The sequence below is a fragment of the Panthera onca genome, chromosome A2, assembly GCF_046562875.1.
Source record: "Panthera onca isolate mPanOnc1 chromosome A2, mPanOnc1 haplotype 2, whole genome shotgun sequence".
In the NCBI taxonomy this organism is placed as follows: Eukaryota; Metazoa; Chordata; class Mammalia; order Carnivora; family Felidae; genus Panthera; species Panthera onca.
Genome location: NC_138340.1, coordinates 6,806,818 through 6,828,498, shown reverse-complemented (window position 1 = coordinate 6,828,498; position 21,681 = coordinate 6,806,818). Strand labels below are relative to the sequence as shown.

The window sequence follows — 21,681 nt, the reverse complement described above, 5'->3', positions numbered from 1 at the left end:
CACCAACAATGAACCATCTGCAAAGGAAATCAAGAAAATAATCCCACTTACAATAGCATCAAAAAAGGATACAATGTAATGCTTAGGAATAAATTTAACCAACGGGCAAAAAATTTGTATGCTGAAAACTACAAAACATTGTTGAAAGAAACTGAAGAAGACACAGATAAATAAGAAAAACTTCTGTATTCACAGATTGGAAGACTTAATATTGTTAAGATGTCAGTACTACCTAAAGCAAGTGACAGATTCACTATGCCATAAAATCCCTATGCAAATTTCAGCAACATTTTATGCAGAAATAGAAAAATCTACCATAAAGTTCATATGGATTTCAAAGACTCTAAGTAGCTAAGTTACTCTTGAAACATAGGAACACACTCAGAGGTCTCACACTTCATGGTCCTAAAACTTACTACAAAGCACAGTAATCAAAATAGTATGGTACTAGCATAAATACAGACATAGAAATTAATGGAATAGAATAGAGGGCCCAGAAATAAACCCTTGCATATATGGTCAAATGATTTTTGATGAGGGTGGCAAGACAGTTCAGTGGGGTAAAGGACTATCTTTTCAACAAATGGTGTTGGGAAACCAGAATCCACATGCAAAAAAACTGACCCCAAATGTTGGGCCCCTACCTTCCACCATATACAAAAATTAACTTAAAATGGATCAAAGACTCAAACCTAAGAGCTATAGCTATAGAATATTTTGGAAGAAAACATAGAAGGGAAACCTTAGGACATTGGATTTTGCAACGATTTCTTAATTATGGCATCAAAGTCACAGACAACAAGAGAAAATCCAGATAAATTGTCCTTCATCAAAATTTAAAAATTTTGGAGCTTTCTGAGTGGTCTGTATGCCCCAAAGGTACCACAAGGGAAAGCTAGTGGGAGCTGCTGCCTTGTGCCCACTGGTAGATCTGGGGTCACTGTGGTCTCCTGCTCCACCTGAAACTTCCAAACCTTATGGTATGTCTCTTAGATCAACTCTAACTCAGAAAGGGATTGTGGAAGACCTGATTCGGGGTTAGACACTTTAGACACAGTGTGAAATCACCCCATGAAGCATTGTTCTGTTCTACTCTTTTACTGAAATCATGTACATGTGTGTCCCCATATGTAAATGTGGTTGCCAGTGGTTAAATTATGGGTTTGGTTACATGCAATAAATATAAAATTTGTATATAGAAAAAATTTTTTAAAAATTTCTGCACATCAAATGACACTATCAACAGAATGAAAAGGCAACTCATGGAATGACAAAAATGTTTGCAAACCATGTATCTGATAAGGGATTAGTATCTAAGATATATAAAGAACTCCACGTCATCAGCAACAACAGAACCAAACAATGCAATTAAAAATGGGAAAGGATTGGGCGTCTGGGTGGCCCAGTCAGTTAAGCATCCGACTTCAGCTCCGGTCATGATCTCACAGTTTGTGAGTTAGAGCCCTGCATCGGGTTCTGTGCTGACAGCTCAGAGCCTGGAGCCTGCTTCGGATTCTGTGTCTCCCCTCTCTCTGCCCCTTCCCTGCTCACTCTCTGTGTTTCTCTGTCTCTCAATAATAAATAAATGTTAGGGGCGCCTGGGTGGCATAGTCGGTTAAGCGTCCGACTTCAGCCAGGTCACGATCTCGCGGTCCGTGAGTTCGAGCCCCGTGTCAGGCTCTGGGCTGATGGCTCGGAGCCTGGAGCCTGTTTCCGATTCTGTGTCTCCCTCTCTCTCTGCCCCTCCCCCGTTCATGCTCTGTCTCTCTCTGTCCCAAAAATAAATAAAAAACGTTGAAAAAAAATTTTAAAATAAAAAAAAATAATAAATAAATGTTTAAAAAAATGGGAAAGGGTTTAAATAGACATTTTTCTAAAGACGATATACAAATGGCCAATAAGCACATGAAAAACTATTCAGTATCATTATTCATTAGGAAAGTGCAAATCAACCCCAATGAGATACCACTTCACACTTATTAGGATGACTATTATAAAAACAAACAAAACAAATAGAAAAAAAGTTTTGGCAAGTACATGGATAAACGGGAAACTTTGCTGGTTAGAAATATAAAATGGTGTAGATGTTATGGAAGATAGTAAGGCATTTCCTCAAAAAATGAAACCTAGAATTATCATATGATCCAACATTCCACTTTTGGGTATATGCCCCCAGAAATTAAAAGCAAAGACTCAAATGGATGCTTATACATCTATGTTCATAGCAGCATTATTCATCATAACTACATGTGTGGAAGCAACCCAAGTGTCCATTGCTGCTACAACATGGATGAATCTTGAAGACACTATGCCAAGTGAAATAAGCCATACACAAAAATCCAAATACTGTGTGATTCCACTTATATGAGGCGCAAAGAGGAGTCAGATTCATAGAGACAGCGAAATGGTACTCCCAGTGGCTGGAGGGAGAGGGGATGGGGAGTTAGCCTTTAAGGAGACAAGGTTTTAGTTTGGGAAGATGAAAAGTTCTGGAGATGGATGGTAGGGATTCACAAATGTGAATGTGCTTAATGCCACTGAACTGTACAGTTAAAAATGGTTAAAGTGGACGGGCACCTGGGTGGCTCAGTCAGTTAAGTATCCAACTTCGGCTCAGGTCCTGATCTCACAGTTCATGAGTTCGAGCCCCACATCAGGCTCTGTGCTGACAGCTCAGAGCCTGGAGCCTGCTTTAGATTCTGCATCTCCTTCTCTCTCTGCCCCTCTGTCTCTCTCTCAAAAATAAATAAACACTAAAAAGGTTAAAAATGGTTAAAGTAGTAAAGAGAGAGAGATAAAATCTTTTCCTTTAAGCAGTAAGAATATGAGTGATTTTACTTTCTCTTTTGTGCCTTCCCGTGTTTTCCAAGTTTCCTTCAATTAACATTCTTGCTTTGGTAAAAGAAAGAAGCATGGATGCATTTAAAAAATACATTTTAAAGGATGTTCAAGAAAAATAAAGTCTATTTTGAAAGTTGACTCTTATCAACCACGTCTAATGGCAATAGCATCAGGGAAAAAAAGAACAGGGGAAGCGAAATCATATTTTAGAGGCAATTTATAAGGTGACTTTAGTGAGTGGAATACTGTCTACCTCCCTTCCCCGAAATTCATGTCCACCCAGAACCTCAGACTGTGACCTTATGAAGATTAAGACTTTTTTTTCAGGTGAAATAAAGGTAAGGATTTTAAGATGAAACCATTTTAGGATTGGCACTAAATCCAACAACTGGCATCCTTATATAAGGAAGGGATAGCTTTGAGGCACACAGAGCAGAAGGTCATGTGAGGATGAATGCAGATATTGGGTTTATATAGTCCCACGCCAAAGAATGCCAAGGGTCTCCAGCTGCCAGAAGAAGCTAGGATAGAAGCAGAAAATGGATTCTTTCTCAGTTTCCAGAGGGAGCTAAGCCTGCCCAAACCTTGATTTTGGACTTCTGGCCTCCAAAACTATGAGAGAATAAATTTTGGTGTTAAAAAAAAAACGTTAAAAATACAGGGGTTCAAATAATGATTGAAAAAAACCCCACACTCATTGTCACCTGGGGAAAATGTTAGACAGCCAAGAAATTATTTTGAAAATCAATAAATAGATGGAAATAATATTAAGATTCAAGCATTTTTTTTTTACCAACACTCCTCTACAAATAGTACCTCAGACTGACCAGAGACTTAAGGAGGGGAAGTTTATTTTTGTAGTATTCCAGCTCATAAATGAATGCCTGGTAGACATTTATTTGCAATCTTTCATCAAATATTGTGTTTATACAATGAATCTCAATGACTGCAGATTTCACAAAAAGAGAGACAATGGAAAATATGTGCTTCGTCCAGCATTACAGTTTGTAGGGATATAAACTGGTGCGGCCACTATGAAAAACAGTGCAAAGCTTCAAGAAATAAAAAAAAAAATGGAACTACGGTATGATCCAGCCATCTCACTTCTGGGTATATGTCCAAAGGAAATGAAATCAACTTGAGGAAATACCTATATGCCCATGTTCACTGCAGCATTATTCACACTAGTCAAGATAAGGAAACAACCTAAGTTGTCCATTGACGAATGAATGAGGAAAATATGGTAGGTATATGTACAATGGAATATTATTCAGTCTTAAAAATGAAGGAAATCCTTATACTGAGTGAACTAAGTCAGAAAAAGACAGATATCATATGTTTTCACTCATATGTGGAATTTGAGAAATTTAACAGAAGACCGTGGGGGAAGGGAAGGAAAAGTGAGTTACAAATAGAGAGGGAGGCAAACCCATAAGAGACTCTTAAATACAGAGAACAGACTGGTGGGGGGCTGGGGGGCAGGGAAAATGGGTGATTGGCATTGAAGAGGGCACTTGTTAGGATGAGCATTTCGTGTTACATGTAAGTGATGAATCATGCGAATCTATTCCTGAAGACAAAACCATATTGTGTACAGTGTATGTTAGCTAACTTGACAATAAATTATTTTTTTAAAAAAACAAAAAAAAAAAATGAAGGAAATCCTGCAACAACTCGTATTGTTTGTAAAAAGATAACAAATTTTCAGTTATAAGATGAATAACATCTGGAGATATAATGTATACCATGGTGACTGTAGTTAATAATACTGTACCACACCATTGAAATTTGCTAAGGTAGTAGAATTATTCTCACTAAAAAAAAAAGTAAACCTGTGAGGTGATGGATATGTTAATTAACTTGATTGTGGGGATCCTTTCACAATGTATGTGTATATAAAACCATGACTTTGTATGCTTGAAATATATCACAAAACAATTTTATTTGTCAATTATATCTTAATAAAGTTGGAAAAAGATATATGCCTTCTGAGGAAAGTGTAGCAACCACCTGTGGAGTATCCTTCTTCCCCAATATCAAGCCTGATTTTGATTCAAGTGTATACATCTAAACATAAATTTATAATTACAACCATTGCGAGGCATATTTGAGACCATACCATACAAATCAACCAGTAAAATCTAGACCACTTCAACAGATAAATTCCAAGAGGGCATAAACAAGAGGGAAAGAAATCCTAGAACTTAAAAGGGACTTTAAGCAGCAATCAATTAAAAAAATTTTTTTAATGTTTTATTTATTTCTGAGACACAGAGGGAGACAGAATGTGGGCAAGGGAGGGGCAGAGAGAGAGGGAGACACAGAATCCGAAGCAGGCTCCTCCAGGCTCCGAGCTGTCAGCACAGAGCCCGATGCAGGGCTCGAACTCATGAAAGGTGAGATCATGACCTGAGCCCTGAGTCAAACGCTTAACCGACTGAGCCATCAGGTGCCCCTAGACAGCAATCAATTAATTGGAACATATGGGTATTTTGGGATTCTAAACATGAAAAACATGTGAACATTCTAAACATGTGAAAAACATGATTAAAAGCTATGAGGCAATTTGGGTAATTTGAATATTTGAGGATATAAATTTATTATTAATATTTTAAAGTAAAATAATGGTATTGTGTTTATTCTTTTAAAAAGAAGGTTTTTTGGAGCACCTGGGTGGCTCAGTCGGTTGGGCGTCTGACTTCAGCTCAGATCATGATCTCATGGTTTGTGGGTTCAAGCCCCACGTCGGGATCCGTGCTGACAGCTCAGAGGCTGCAGCCTGCTTCAGTATCTGTGTCTCCCTCTCTCTCTGCCTTCCTATGCTCGCGCTCTCTCTTTCTCTCTCTCTCTCAAGAATAAATACACATTAAGAAATATTAAAAATAAAAGATTTTAAAAAGAAGGTTTTTTGGGGGTGCCTGGGTGACTCAGTAGGTTAAGCCTCTGATTTCAGCTCAGGTCATGATCTCACAGTCTGTGAGTTCAAGCCCCACATCGGGCTCTGTGCTGACAGCTCAGAGCCTGGATCCTGCTTCAGATTCTGTGTCTCCCTTTCTCTTTGCCACTCCCCTGAGCTCGCTCTCTCTCTCTCTCTCTCAAAATATTTTAAAATTTTTAAATAAATAAAAAGAAGGGTTTTTTTAAAACAGGCATACTGAAATCATATGATATATGGAATTTGCTCTGATATAATTCTGGTTAAGAGCTCAAAGTAGAATACAGGTGAACAAGACTCTGAATCAATAATCATTAAAACTGAGTGACAAATACACATGGTTTCATCACATTAAGCTGATCCATGAGAAAAATTGCCCATCTTCTTGGTCAAAAATGGTAGAATGTTGGCAATTTCATATGACTCAGCCTAGTATAATGTTCTGTACTTTTGCCTACGGTTGGATGATTTCCATAACTTAAGGTTTTTAAAAACTGGCACTTAATGTATCAGTTGGTTCGGTGGGTGTTTATTGAGCGGACATATGACCTGAGATTTCTGGCAGTGACCTCCTAAAACTGAATTCCTAAAAACGCAAAGGTAGAGACTCCCACAGATGCCGCCCTGGGACCAATATTCAGAGCAAGGGTCTGGCTGCAGACCCATGCAGCCAGCCTCTCTCTTGGCGTGTGTCCATCAGGTGAGATTCCACTTGCCCCCTTAGCAGAACTGGAAGGCAGCCACGGTGTCTTTACAGACAGCTGCCCTCTTGGGGGTAAGTGGGGCTGGAGGTAGTCTTTGTTTCTTGGTGTGACATCACTGGGTGAATGTGTGGAGGTGTTTCTTGGTTCTTGAGCTGATGAGGAACACTGGCTTCAAAGAAGAGTGGTCACCTCCTCTAGGGGAAGCCCTTGACCTTGGAGAGATCCCCAAGGAGAGGGTGAAGAGCCCATTGGGAAACCTACAACTTGCACCCAGTTGCCTCCTAAAGACCTGAAATAGTCAATACAGGCGTCCTACTTCCATATCCCAGCCCCCACAGGAAACTGAGGTATTCAGGGAACAGACATGAAATGGGACAATTTGTCTAACAAGGAGCCTTGGGAATTGACTTCTCATTGGCCCAGAAATTGTAAATATTCCCTCTGTTCTTACAATTCATCCCCACCCTAGCTTGTCTTCTTTGAGCCAGGTGGATACCTACCTGTGCCTCTGTGAGGCATCCTCTTTGTCTCCAGGATCCGGTCCTCTTTGGGCAACAGAACCAGGCTCTTTATTGACTGTCACCAGGGAGGAAACTGAGCCAAGTTTGACTCATGCCTCAGTGATCATGTCAAGAAGAGAAAAGATAGTCCAGTAAGTGGTCTTGGAGGGTAGGAGGAGAGAGTGACAGAGAGAGAGAGAGAGAGAGAGAGAGCGCGCGCGCGCACGCAAGAGCGAGCAAGAGCTTGAGAGCCCTTGGAGAGAATGCACACAGTAGAAAGAGAGGACAGACACTGTGTCCTCAGAGAGTGAATGATTCTACCGGGCTCTAGATAGCACCTAGGTCACAAGCCTGAATCCAGTGACCACCCATGCATCTGCTCAATGTAGTCCGGCTGTGATGCTAAGCAAGCCCTTTCCAAAGCCCATGATTTGTAGCATTATCTTTTTTAAAGGAATCTATAAATTTTATTTAAAAAAAATTACTCAGTGGGGCGCCTGGGTGGCTCAGTCGGTTAAGCAGCTGACTTTGGCTCAGGTCATGATCTCGCAGTCCGTGAGTTCGAGCCCCGCGTCGGGCTCTGTGCTGACAGCTCAGAGCCTGGACCCTGTTTCAGATTCTGTGTCTCCCTCTCTCTGACCCTCCCCCATTCATGCTTTGTCTCTCTCTGTCTCAAAAATAAAAAAACGTTAAAAAAAATAAAAAAAAAAAAGAAAACTAAATTGAAACTTTAATTCATGTTGTTTGGGTTAATTAAAAAAAATAGTCATTGAAACTCTTGAGGTTTTCAAATTCAGTAGCTCAATGATAACTGTTTCTTTAGGCAGACAATTCTTTGAACTGGAGACTTTAAGTATAAGGAGTCTCACTTCTCCTGCAACAAGAATGAAGCATAATCTTAGTATGTGGACCTGCTTTCCCAAGCCCACTTGAGTATCTCAAAGAAGAAAGTGTTTCCACCAGGCTCTGTTGGAGTTTGAGTTATTTCCATCACTGAGCTTCTGAAGTCATTGGAAATCCCTAATCTTGCCCAACTGAGAAACCCTGGACACCAAGCTCTGGGGCTCCATGTGGGATACAAGCTGTGTGCTTCCTTGAGTGGAACTTCATTAAGATGATTAGGGAGCATGTGAGACTTCCAGTTCCAGAGACTTAAACTTTTCCCAAGAGTTGTGGAAAAACAGCAAGTGGCAGAATAAGTGAGTGAGAATTTGGTGGAGGATGGTACGGGGGCCAGGGAAAGCCAGAAAGAGAGAATGCAGAAGGGCAGCATGGCTCAGTAGGAGGGCTGTGAGTTTTGGACTCAGGTGGACACGCACTGGAACCAAGCTCATTTAATAACTGTGGGAGCCTCACAGAATTCTCCATGCTGGGCCTCAATCATCTCATTTGTAAAAAGGGGAGCATAATCCCTTCCTCACAGTTTGTTGTTAGGACAACATGTCATATATGTAGTATGTCTACTATAGTGCTTGGCACATACTAGGGATTCATTAGGTAATATGAAATCTGAAGAAACATGGAGACAGGAAATGACGGGGAAGGAGGGGTGGTGAGGGGGATTTGCATATTGGTTACCCTCCCCCCTCCAATCTGGTATAAAACATAATTTTAGGAGGGCAGTAGTAAATACAGCAAGACATACAGGTTTGCCAGAGAATCAGATTTCTTTCATGTGAAGGTAAACATTTGGATTTTGTTTAGTGGACAACAGTGTTTCGTAAAGTCTTTTGTGTAGATGGCAGAATTTCCAGGGATCACTGCCTGATTCAGCTGCATTTCCTGAGTACTTTTATAATTCTCAGGGCAATTTTCTATTATGTCCATTTCCGCATAATTTGATAAATGCCTCTCGAGTCTGTTTCCTTTATTAAACTGTGAATTTATCCATTCACTTCAGATTCTTGAAATACAGAGATCAAGAGTATAGGCTCTAGATTCAGACTGTTTGGTTTAGCTCTGCGACCTGCTGTCTTTGAGACACCATTTGATTTTCTTAATCTCCTTGTGTCTCCATTTCCTTATATGTGAAACAGAACCCGCCTCAGTGGGTTGTTGTGAGTAGCAAATTGGCAAAGAACTTAAGGGCAGGGTCTGGCATTATTGGAGGCACTCAAAATAAAAGAAAATTATTATTTAATCATGCACATATTGAGCAATTGTGTTTATGCCTCCTATATCTCGGATAAGATGCTGGGTGCAAAAATGAACAGACATACAGTCTCTGCTCTCATGTCTTAGGAGGGCAAGGTCTGTGTCTTTTCACATCTTTGTCCCACCACTCAGCCCAATCAATAATTGTTGATGGAATTGGTAGAATAAATGAGTGAATGAATGGGAAAGTGAATAAAAGTGATATGGTCACAGGTATACTTCATGAGAATTTATCTGGCAGTGACTTCAGGATGGTTTGGAAGATGGAGAATGGATGCATAAGGACTAACTAAGAACCAGAACTTGGATTAAGGCAACCCAGAACTAATGGAAGCCTTGATTTACTCTCAAGTAATGGCAGGAGGAGGAGGTAGATGGAAAACGACTAGAAGAATGGAACGTTCAACTTCTGGAAGATGTGGTGGCTCATTGATGAATTGGCTTTGGCAGTGGAAGCAATGAGGGAGGAAGAGTCAGTTTCGGTCACAGTTGTCTAGAAGGACGGTGATTTCATTCACAGAAAGAGAGGCTCTAGCAGAAAATAGACTTTATTTTTTTTATCTAATGAACTTGCCATGCAGGATGGAAAAGAAAGGGCTATCACTGCTTATTATAACCATTCTATTCTGTGTCAGACACTGTAGATAATTTTATGTGCATGTCTCATTTAATCCTCGACCATTACCATCATTCCCTTTTGACAGAGACAGTGAGGTTTTAGTGGTTAGGCAATTCACTCAAGGTCACTTAGCTACCAGGTGGTGAGCCCAGGAACCATCTAGGTGTTTCTCTTTTCAAAGTCCTTCCTTTACATATCAGGTGACGCTGCCTGATGTTGACTGAGACCATACTGTGATGCTGAGCACTGCTTTGGTCACTTATCATGGGCTACCTCACTTCAGCTTCTAAGAAAACTCAGAGGTGGATATTATTTCTCCCAAGTGTATAAAGATACAGAAAAAGAAGATTAGAGAAGTTACTAGTCACTTGGTTTAGAAGCCAGGGTTTTAATTCTAGTCCATCTGGATCCAATTATCTGCATGCTTCCCATCATTCCACTCTACATTCATGCAAATTTTCCAGATGAGTTGGCAGGCAGCAACTCAGGTCTGGGTGTTGGAAGCCTGGAGTTTTAAGTCTGAGAATCACCTCTGAAAACTAGCAGACCCTCTACAAAGAAAGTTTTGAAAACTTGGATCCTAACTTGGAGCTGAGGACGTTTTATGAAAACCCTGAAATAGTATGCGAAGTAATGTCAAGGTATATATTTTCGGGGGTGGCGGGTGGGGGAAGGCCTATAGTTTAGCAGAATCTCCAGAGGATCGTGGGACCAAAACTGTTAAGGAAAAGAGAGCCAAAGTGAGAACACTTAAGATCTACCCCCTCAGCAAATTTCAAGTATATAATATGGTATTGGTGCACATTAGATACCCAAATCTTACTCATCTTCTGCCTGTAAGCTTATACCATTTGACCAGTAGCTCCCCAGTTCCCCAAGCCCCTGGGAACTAACCACCATTCTACTGGCTGTTTCTATGAGTTTGACTTTTTAAAAAATTCCCCATATAAGTGAGATCATACAATATTTGTCTTTCTCTGGCTGGAATATTTCCACCTAGCATAAAGTCCTCTGGGTTCATCCATGTTGTCACAAATGACAAGATTTCCTTTGTTCTTGTGGCTGAATTTTATGTATATCCTACAGCTTCTCTATTCAGTCCCCATTGATGGACACTTAGGTTGTTTCCACATCTTGGCTATTGTGAATAATGCTACAATGAACCTGGGAGAGCAGATATCCATTTGAGATACTGATTTGGTTTCCTTCAGATACATACCCAGAAGAAGGATTGCTGGATCATATGATAGTTCTGTCTTAATTTTTTTGATTTTTTATTTATTTTTGAGAGACAGAGTGCAAGTGGGGGAGGAGAAAGACAAAGGGGGACAGAGGATCCAAAGCAGGCTCTGCACTGACAGCAGCAAGCCCAAAGCGGGGCTCAAACTCATGAACCATGAGATCATAATCTGAGCCAAAGTCAACCAACTAAGCCACCCAGGTGCCCCTCTATCTTAATGTTTTGAGGAACCTCCACACTCTTTTCCAAAGTGGCCACACCAATGTACCCTTCTACAAAAAGTGTACAAGGATTCCCTTTACTCCATATCATCACCAACAGTTATTATATATTGTCTTTTTGGTAAAAGCCATCTAAAAGGTGTGAGGTGATATCTCATTGTGATTTTTATTTGTGTTTCCCTGATATTGAACACCTTTTCATGTACCTGTTGGACATTTGTATCTCTTCTTTAGGGAAATGTCTATTCAGTTTCTTTTCCCATTTTAATCAGATTATTTGTATTTTTGCTATTGAGTGGTGTAAGTTCCTTACATATTTTGGATATATCCTCCATCAAATATATGGTTTGCAGATATTATCCCCCATTCCATAGGTTGGCTTTTCCTTTGGTTGATTGTTTCCTTTTGCTATAGTCTTGCCTGTTGATTTTTGCTTTTGTTTCCTATGCTTTTGGTGTCATTTATTTTTAAAAAAAATTGCTAAAACCAATATCAAGGAGCTTTTCCCCATGGTTCTCTTCTAGGAGTTTTATGGGTTCAGATCTTATATTTATGTCTTCAGTGCATTTTGAGTTATTTTTTGTGAGTGGTGTAAGATAGGAGTCTGCGTTCATTCTTTTGCATGTGAATATTCAGTTCCCACAACACCATTTATTGAAGAGAACATCCTTTCTCCATTGTGTGTTCTGGGCACCCTTGTAAAAAATCAGTTCACCGTCTGTGTATAGATTAATTTCTGACTCTTTATTCTATTCCACTGATCTCTATGTCTGTTTTTATGCTGGTACCATACTGTTTCGATTACTAGAGCTTTGTAATACAGTTGAAGTCAGGAAATGTGATGCCTCCAGCTTTGTTCTTTCTCAGGATTGCTTTGTGGTTTTTTTGCGGGCGGGGGGTCTTTTGTGGTTGCATACAAACTTTAGGATTGTGTCCTTTATTTCTGTGAAAAATGCCACTGGAATTTTGATAGTGATTGTATTGAATCTGTAGCTCACTTTGAGTAGAATGAACAATTTCACAATATTAATTATTACAATTGGTGAACACAGGGTATCTTTCCATGTATTTGTGTCTTCTCCAATTTCCTTCATCAGTGCTTTATAGTTTTTTGTATATAGATCTTCCACCTTTTTGGTTAAATTTATTCCTAAGTGTTTTACTTGTTTTGGATGCTATTGTAAATGGGATTGTTTTAATTATTTCTTTTTCAGATAGTTCATTGTTAGTGTATAGAAATGCAACTAATTTTTGTGTATTTATTTCATATCCTGCAACTTTACTGACTCATTTATTAGTTCCAACAGTGTGTGTGTGTGTTTGTGTGTGTGTGTGTGTGTGTGTGTGTGTGTGTGGTTTTTTAGGAATTTCTATATATAAGATCATATGCATGATTTTTTTTCCTTATTTTATTGAATTATCTTTCTATAGCTCATTGAGCTTCCTTAAGACATCTATTTTTAATTCTTTATCAGGCAGATCATAGATCTACATTTCTTTGGTGTCACTTACTAGAAAATTATTGTGTACCTTTGGTTGTGTCATGTTTTGTTGATTTTTAATGTTCCCTGAAATCATGCATTGATGCTTTTCACATATGAAGAAGCAGTTACCTCCTCCAATCTTTAAAGACTGGCTTTGGGAGAAAAATCTCTCTTTTAACCCTCCCAGGGATTCTTAGGCTCTTCAATGGATTCTTAGACTTTTTCAATAAATACACCTGCTTCACACTTCTTGTTTCCTACAGTGGGTGGAGGGGACATTCTTAAGATTGTTTGCCTTCTCTTGATTCTGAAAAGCCAGGCCAGGGGCTGACAGCCTTCATTTTATTTTCCTTAGAGCGGTGCCCTGAAATGCCCAAGTTTGTGTGCTTTCTCTCAGTTCCTCAGAGTTGGACTGGTTTTCTACACTTGCCCACTAGCCCTCTGCAAGTGCCCATACTTGCTGCCCTTGGAGGCATACATGCACAGGGAGCCAGCCATGGCTTGGTTGGTGTTCCTGGGTGAGGCACACATAGCACTGGGAGTACCTGCTGGAGACTTGGGAGGGTCAACAGGTGAGAGGCATTCCCAGTGGTGTGTGGGCTGGCTTCCTGATGGAATCTGTGGAATCATTAGCAGGATCTGTGTCCCTTCAATGCATTCCAAGCCCTCCCTGCTCTGCTCCCAGCCTCTCCCTTCCCTCAGTCATGAAGCTCACCTCAGTGTTCTGTATGGGGTGAGAAAAAGGTGGGTCTCTTTGTCAGCATCCTGTACAGCTGGGGGTGCTCAGACATTCACTCACACACTCTCACTTTCCCCCATGGGAAAAATCAAGGGCTGAGGGTATTTCCTTGGCACTGAGCTGTGCTGCCTTGAGGGATGTGTGATATTGCTGAAGTGAAGCTTTCCTTCTTACCCCCTTCAAAGTGCCAAACCTCAGGTTGATTTTGCTCCAGTTGTGTGCTGGAACTTCCCCGCTGGACCCCGAACTCGTACACACATACTCTCGTTGATGGGTAATCGTCAGACTTGGTGTTCTTTGTGGGGGATAGAAAACCATTCTGACATCACCCAGAAAATGGTCATTAAAGGGATACAGGATTATGAACTGAGCACATATGATTATGTAATCTGTCCAGGTGTGTAAGTCTTCTCTTATGACTTTCAATAGTTTTAAAGTTTCAAGCTTTCTTTTCTACATTGTGCTTTTAAGAACATGAATTTACCTCTACGTACTGGTTTAGCTGCATCTCCTTTGATGAGGTAGGTTTTTTTAGTATAGTTGATACACAGTGTTATGTTAGTGTCAGGTACACAACATAGGGATTCAACTTCTCTAGACATTATGTTATTCTCACCACTGGTGTAGCCACCATCTGTCACCATACGATGCTGTTACATCATTGACTGTATTCCCTATGCTGTGCCTTTTATTCCTGTGATTTAATTCATTCCATAACTGGAAGCTAGTATCTCCCGCTCCCATTCACCCATTTTGCTGATTCCCCCCACCCTTCCCTCTGGCAACCATCAGTTTGTTCTCTGTGTTTAGAGTTCTGATTTTGCTTTTTGTTTGTTCATTTGTCTTTTTTTTTAATTTTTAAAAATTTTATTTATTTTTGAGAGAGAGAGAGAGAGAGAGAGAGACAGAGTGTGAGAGGGGCAGAGAGAGCTAGAAGGAGACACAGAATCCAAAGCAGGCTCCAAGGGTCTGAGCTGTCAGCACAGAGCCCGACGTGGGGTTTGAACCCACGAACTGTGAGATCATGACCTGAGCCAAAGTCGGACACTCAACTGACTGAACCACCCAGGCGCCCCTGTTCATTTGTCTTTTTTAAGATTTCACACATGAGTGAAATCATATGGCATTTGTCTTTGTTTGACTTATTTCACTTAGCATGATACACCCTAGGTCCGCCCATATTGTTGCAAATGGCAAGATCTCATCCTTTTAAAAGGCTGTGTAATATTCCATTGTGTGTATCTATATTTATATGGATATAGATAGTTAGGTTTTTAAAAAAAACTATAAATATTACTGGTTTCAATGGTGATGTCTTCTTTGATGCATACATTATTTTAAAATGTGCTTTTAATATTTCCAAACATGTAGGAAGAAGTTGATTATCTGTTATTAGTGATTTCTAACTTTATTACATTATGATAATTGAACAGGCTCTGTTTGATATGTATTCTCTGCTATTAAGATTTGCTTTATGGCCTAGTTTTTACAGATATATGTCCTTGAAAATGTGGATTCTCTAATAATTTAATGTAGTGCTCAAATCAAGCTGGTTAATTGCATTGTTCAAATTTTCTATACCCTTACCAAAATTTTACCCCCCTAGTCTATCAATTACTAAAAAAGATATGACAAAATATCTTAATATGATATGATTTATCATTTTTTCCTTACATTTCTGTTAGCTTTTTTCTTTATATATTGTAAGTCTATGCTATTAAGTGTATATTAGGAGTTATTTGGGTTTTTTTTTTTTCCTTTTCTGGTGAATTGTTCCTTTTATTATTATATAATGACTTTATCTCTTTTAATGTCTTTGCCTTAAGTACATCTTATCAGTAAACTACTCATCTTCATTTGGGTTAGTATTTCTTCATATACTTGTATTATTCCTTTATAGCCAACCTTTCTGTGTCATTACAGTTTAGGTATATCTCTTGTACACATGAGATAATAGAATTTTGTTCCTTTGTCCAATTTGGGATTTTCTGTTTTTAAAGATTAGTTAAAGCCATTTAAACATTTATGCATTGACTGATGAATGGATAAAGAAGATATATATATACACAGTGGCATACATATACAATGAAATATTACTCGGTGATCAAAAAGAATGAAATCTTGCCATTTGCAACAATGTGGCTGGAACTTGAATGTATTATGCTAAGTGAAATAAGTCAGTCAGAGAAAGACAAATATCATATGATTTATGTGAGTTTAAAAAACAAAACAGATGAACATAGGGGAAGGGAATGAAAAATAAACAAAGATAAAAACAGAGGGAGGCAAACCATAGGAGCTTCTTGAATATAGAGAATGAACTGAGGGTTGCTGAAGGGGAGTTTGAGGGGGATGGGCTAAGTGGGTGATGGGCATTAAGGAGGGTACCTGTTGGGATGAGCACTGGCTGTTATACATAAGTGATGAATCACTAGGTTCTACTCCTGAAACCAACACTATACTGTATGTTAACTGACTTGAATTTTTTTTTAAAAAGCACTCAGTTTTTATGCACACACACACACACACACACACACACACACACACAGCCATTTAACACTTGTAATTACTTATATATTTTGTGATTTTTTTTTTTTTACTTCTTTATATTTCCTTTCCTGACTTAAAGTAGTTTGATCAAAATCTCTTCAATTCTGTTGTGTCCCTACTATAACTTACAAATTATAAATTCTGTATCCATTATTTTAGTGGTTACACCGAAACTTAAATCATGTAGAAAGTCCAAAATACTCAATATTTCTCTTTTCCTGCAACTCAATACAGAACCTTTCAACTGTTATTTTAATTCCTCCTCTTGAGTATATGTAATCGTTACCTAATATCTTACTCCATCTTTTTCATACATTTTCTTCTTCCTTTTTTCTTCTCTTCCTCCTCCTCCTCCTCCTCCTCCTCCTCCTCCTCCTCCTTCCTCTTATTATGATTTTAAATATTTTTAAGTTTATTTATTTATTTTTGAGAGAGAGAGAGCACAAGCAGGAGAGGGGCAGACACACACACACACACACACACACACACACACACACACAGAATCTGAAACAGGCTCCAGGTTCTGAGCTGTCAGCACAGAGCCTGACACAGGGCTCGAACCCACAAACCACGAGATCATGACCTGAGCTGAGGTTGGATGCTTAACTGACTGAGCCACCCAGGCATCCCTTATTATTATCTTAAAATTCAACATTTTATTTTTTCTGCATATAAACAAATTGCTTGGCTGTTCATTGCTTCCTGGATATTGCTTATTTTTAATTCAATTTGTTTTATCCTGAAGTAAATCCCTTAGTAGTTTTTTCAGTAAGTTTTCATGTATGGTATACTCTTAATCTTTCTCTGAAATGGGAATATCCATGGGAGGGTCCTACTACCAAACCTTGACATATGAGTTGCCGTAAACTTTTCATCAACGGTTCAAGATGTAACATGTTATACGTAGTCTGGATGGGAAATTGGTTGCAATCTCATGTGATCTTCCAGAATCATTTCTGTAGTATGCATGTAACTTCCCCTTTCAACACCTCCAGAGAAATGATACCCATGGAACCAAGGAACCAAACCAGTGCATTCGAATTCATCCTCCTGGGGCTTTCAGAAACTCCAGAGCAGGAGACCCTCCTCTTCGCTCTGTTCCTCTGCATGTATGTGGTCATGGCCATGGGAAACCTTTCAATCATCCTGGCAATCAGCTCAGACTCCCACCTCCACACCCCCATGTACTTCTTCTTAGCTAACCTATCTTTGGTTGATTTCTGCCTGGCCACCAACACAGTCCCCAAGATGCTGGTGAACATCCAAATCAGGAGCAAGTCAATCTCCTATGCCTGCTGCCTGACCCAGATGTACTTTTTCCATTTCTTTGGCATCATGGACAGTGTCCTGATTGCCGTGATGGCTTATGACAGGTTTGTGGCTATATGTCACCCCTTACACTATACCGCCATCATGAGCCCACGCCTCTGTGGCCTGCTGGCAGGTGGCCCATGGGTGTTTTCCTGCTTCATCTCCCTCACTCATATCCTCCTGATGGCTCGTCTGGTTTTCTGTGGGAACAATGAGCTACCTCACTACTTCTGTGACCTCACTCCCCTTCTCAGGCTTTCTTGCACTGACACGTCTGTGAACAAGATCTTTGTGCTCATTGTGGCTGGGCTGGTGATAGCCACACCTTTTATCTGCATCCTGGCCTCCTATGCTCGCATCATTGTGGCCATCATGAAAGTCCCTTCTGCAGGAGGCAGGAAGAAAGCCTTTTCCACCTGCAGCTCCCACCTCTCTGTGGTTGCTCTCTTCTATGGGACCACCATCGGGGTCTATCTGTGTCCCTCCTCTGTCCGCACAGCTGTGAAGGAGAAAGCCTCTGCTGTGATGTACACTACAGTCACCCCCATGCTGAACCCCTTTATCTATAGCTTGAGGAACAGAGATCTGAAGGGGGCCCTGAGGAAGCTTGTCAACAGAAAGATCACTTCATCTTCCTGACCACAAGGACACCTGGAAACTTCCAGGAAGTAGGATCTCAACATCTAGGGTCTTGGACACAAGTATGGAATTGCACAGTTTGGGAAAACAGCCACTTTGGATTTTGAATTGCAGAACTTTAAAAGGAAATCTCAAGATGGCCCTATTCCTATGTTCTCAATTACTGGGACCAGTAAGAGTCCTTTTGGATATGTCTGATGTTGCCTTCCCAGGAAGATCAGTCTAGCCCTACCAGTTTGGATTTGTCCTGATTCAAAATCAAGTTAGCTCTCCACAGATATTTAAGTATGTATTCTGGACTTGATGTAGGTGCTGGCCATGGAGTGGTGGAGTTTATAGTTGCATGTGGGAGAAGATACTGGGCACTAACTCTAATAGAATGAAATACACACATGAGGGCAAGGATAGGACAGAGTAGGAACACCCAACAGAGTCTGGAAGGGGGAATCAGGGAAGGTTTCCTAGGAGAGATGATTCTGCACCTCAAAGGATAAGATGATGTTTTTCAGGAAAATATGAGGAGAAAGAGTATCAGAAAAAGGAAAAAAAAAACCCAGTATGTGAAAAGATCAGAGAGCAAGAGAAAGAGAGAGAAAGATACATTTTTGAAGTGAAAAACCAGTTACGGTGAATGACTTGGGTCATGCCAGATCGAGGACTTTGGGACCAACTCAAGAGTTTTGCTTTTTCCAGAGAACCAGGCAGTTAATTGACTTCCAGGGACCAAAGTCAGGGAGCATGTGAATGAATCATGCACCCCCCTGCCCTTCACTCCTATTCTGTCTTCTGGAGGAAAAAGATGGCATGAGCTAGATAAAAGTTGTACAAGTCACAAGGGAAAAAATTCAGACCATGCATTAAGGAGATGAGGAATGGTATAAGGCTTTCAAAGAGAAAAATGCCAATCAATTGAATCATGATTGTCTAAGCCAGAAGGAAGCTAAGGCATATCTCCATCACCATATATATGCCTGCGGAATGCGTATGAGTGGTAACACTGCTTACAACAGAAGTGAGAGCTAGGTTTCTAGTTTTCCTTGTATCTCATTATCATGTTTCTTTGCACTATCTCATTTCCCCATTCTATAGCCCCTATGAAAGCAATATGTCTCATTTATGTCTATTGTGAAGTAGTTCTAGTCTTTATACGGAGATTACAACAAAAATGGAACGAGCAGTGACTTTGGGCTCTATTTCTGGGCTGACTGAGCAGTGAATGGGGCCAACATTTTTCAAGTGGTGCTAAAGAGCTGACATTATCTTAAGTGGAATGACTTTGAATAATCACACATCTAGTTTGCTTATGTTACTTTCCTTCCAAGAGAATTACATTAGACTTTCTCTGTTGAACAAACAGACCACCAGACCTGGCCCTGTTGTAGGCTGGAAAGATGATGCTTTCTGGGAATACTGTGGTGAAGAAAACTCAGAACTTAAGGCTATTGGAGTTTGCATTGGGCAACCCATCATTCTGGTCAGGGATTTTCTGGAATAACCAAAAACTAGGTGATGGCTGAACCACAGCTCTCTTTCCTTGTAGATCCCCTCCCTCCTCCTGCCATATGCATGCAAGTGGTTACAGTGATGGTTGGGAGAACGGATGCAAAGGGGAATGCCTGGTGCCAATAAAAACGTCTTAAGGTTCTGTCAGCCAAACTACCTCTGTCTTGTTTTATGTTAAAAAGTTAAGGCCTCACCTCCAGGAGAGATTTATCCTGGTAGTCCTGACAATATCAACTTCCAACATTTCCTGGCATCAACATGTGTTTAATTAATTCATTCAACAAATATTTACCAAGTGGCCTTTGTACCAGCTGTTATTCTAAGCACTGGCAATAGAGCAGTAAGCAAGACAGAAAAAAAAAAAAGCCATTTCCTATGACTGCAAGGTTTAGTACAAAGGAGATTTTTAAGGAGTGGAACTGTTCTGTATCCTGATATCAGAGCAATGGCTTTGAAGGTATGAAAAACTTTAAATAGTGTTCTATTTCCCCAGACCCCACAAATCTATACATGGGATGAAATTCCAAGAACCGTGCACCAGAAAAAAAGTTAATTTTACCAAAATGATTTTTTAAATAAAATTAAACACTAGAAAACAAAGCAACCATTCCCATTTCAGCAGAGAAAACAATAAACAAAGAAATAATCAATGTGCCAGATAATTACCAATGCTGAGAAGGACTTCAGAGGTATAATGGAGGGTATATGACAGAGACAGATGAGGGGGTATTTTAATATGGGCATTTCTGAGGGCATTCTGTCTCTGTGAAGATGACTTCTGAGCTTAGACCTGAATCAGGCCAAGAAGAATGTATTCCTATAAAGAAGGTGGGAATAGTGTGTCAGAAGAGGGGAACTGGACACACAAAGTCAGGAACAAGTTGGTATTTAGTTTTAAGGAGATGTTTATGTTTTAAAAATGTATCTAGATTTGTCTAAACAAATTAGATTTTCAGGAACAAAATCCTACAAGCATCATATAACTTGGCTTCAAACAACCAACAGTTATTATCCTGTGATTTCTGTGGGTCAGGAAATTGGGAGTGGCTTAGCTCAGTGACTTGGCTCAGGGTCTCTGATAGGGCAGTAGCCACAATGTCAGTGGGGACTGTGGTCCTGTCCTGTCTTGACTGGATCAGGGGATCTGGTTCCACCGTCACTCTGAGTGGATCTCCATTCCTTACTGATCAAAGACAGCAGTTCCTGGACATTTGGATCTCTCCATAGTGGAGTGAGAGAGAGAGAGAAACAGAGAGGGAGAGACTGAAAGGGAGACAGAAAGAGACTGAGAGGTAGAGAGAGACAGGCAGAGAGACAGAGAAGGAGAGAGAAACTGAGGGAAGGGGAGAGGGAAGGAGGGAGAGACAGAGAAAGAGGGGAAGAAAGAGGGAGGGAGCAGCAGGGAGAAGCAATAGGGAAGGAGAGAGGGAGGGGTGGAGGGAGCAAGAATGAGGGACGATGAGTAAGAAGGAGTACAATACGAACAAGATGGAAGTCACAGTCTCCATAACCTAATGCAGAATGACTTCTTATCATTTTTGCTGTATTGCATGTGTTGGAAGTAAGTTGTGCATCCAGCCCACATTTGAGGAGAGGGTATTACACAGGCGTGAATGCCACGGGGCAGGAGTCTTTGGGACCCTAGCCATCTTAGAGGCTGCCTGACACACCAACATCCTCTCAGCTCCTGCCTTTCCAGGCGATCTGTCCACAGTCCAGTTCATGGGATGTTGATGAACTTCTCAAAGGTGGGTGTTGCCCCCGTCTGGGCACTGAAATCATGCAGTTCCAATGTAAGACACACGGGGGCAGCAGAGACACCCAGCTGGTGCCTCATCCTCCCACCTGGGCAAGAACTGAATTTTACAGGGAGCCTCTCTGTACCAGGCACAGACCTCCTGCTAATCCTGGTTCCTGACCCCACCTCAGCCCCGTCACCACAGGGAAGCCACAAACCCGCGGCTTCCTGAAGGCATCCCAAGTCAGGGTGCATTAGGAGAGTGGCCTTAGTTGGGGCGCCTGGGTGGCGCAGTCGGTTAAGCGTCCGACTTCAACCAGGTCACGATCTCGTGGTCCGTGAGTTCGAGCCCCGCGTCAGGCTCTGGGCTGACGGCTCGGAGCCTGGAGCCTGTTTCCGATTCTGTGTCTCCCTCTCTCTCTGCCCCTCCCCCGTTCATGCTCTGTCTCTCTCTGTCCCAAAAATAAATTAAAAACGTTGAAAAAAAAATTAAAAAAAAAAAA

The 21,681-nt window shown here is 40.6% G+C and overlaps 1 protein-coding gene across 1 annotated transcript; it reads left to right on the top strand.

The window, feature by feature from the left end:
* The first annotated feature begins 16,663 nt into the window (after nucleotides 1-16,663).
* Nucleotides 16,664-18,076, top strand: LOC132674238 (olfactory receptor 1M1). Its single transcript, XM_078443456.2, has one exon. The coding sequence runs from the start codon at nucleotides 16,840-16,842 to the stop codon at nucleotides 17,935-17,937; it is 1,098 nt and encodes a 365-aa protein (XP_078299582.2). The 5' UTR covers nucleotides 16,664-16,839; the 3' UTR covers nucleotides 17,938-18,076.
* Nucleotides 18,077-21,681: the final 3,605 nt, after the last annotated feature.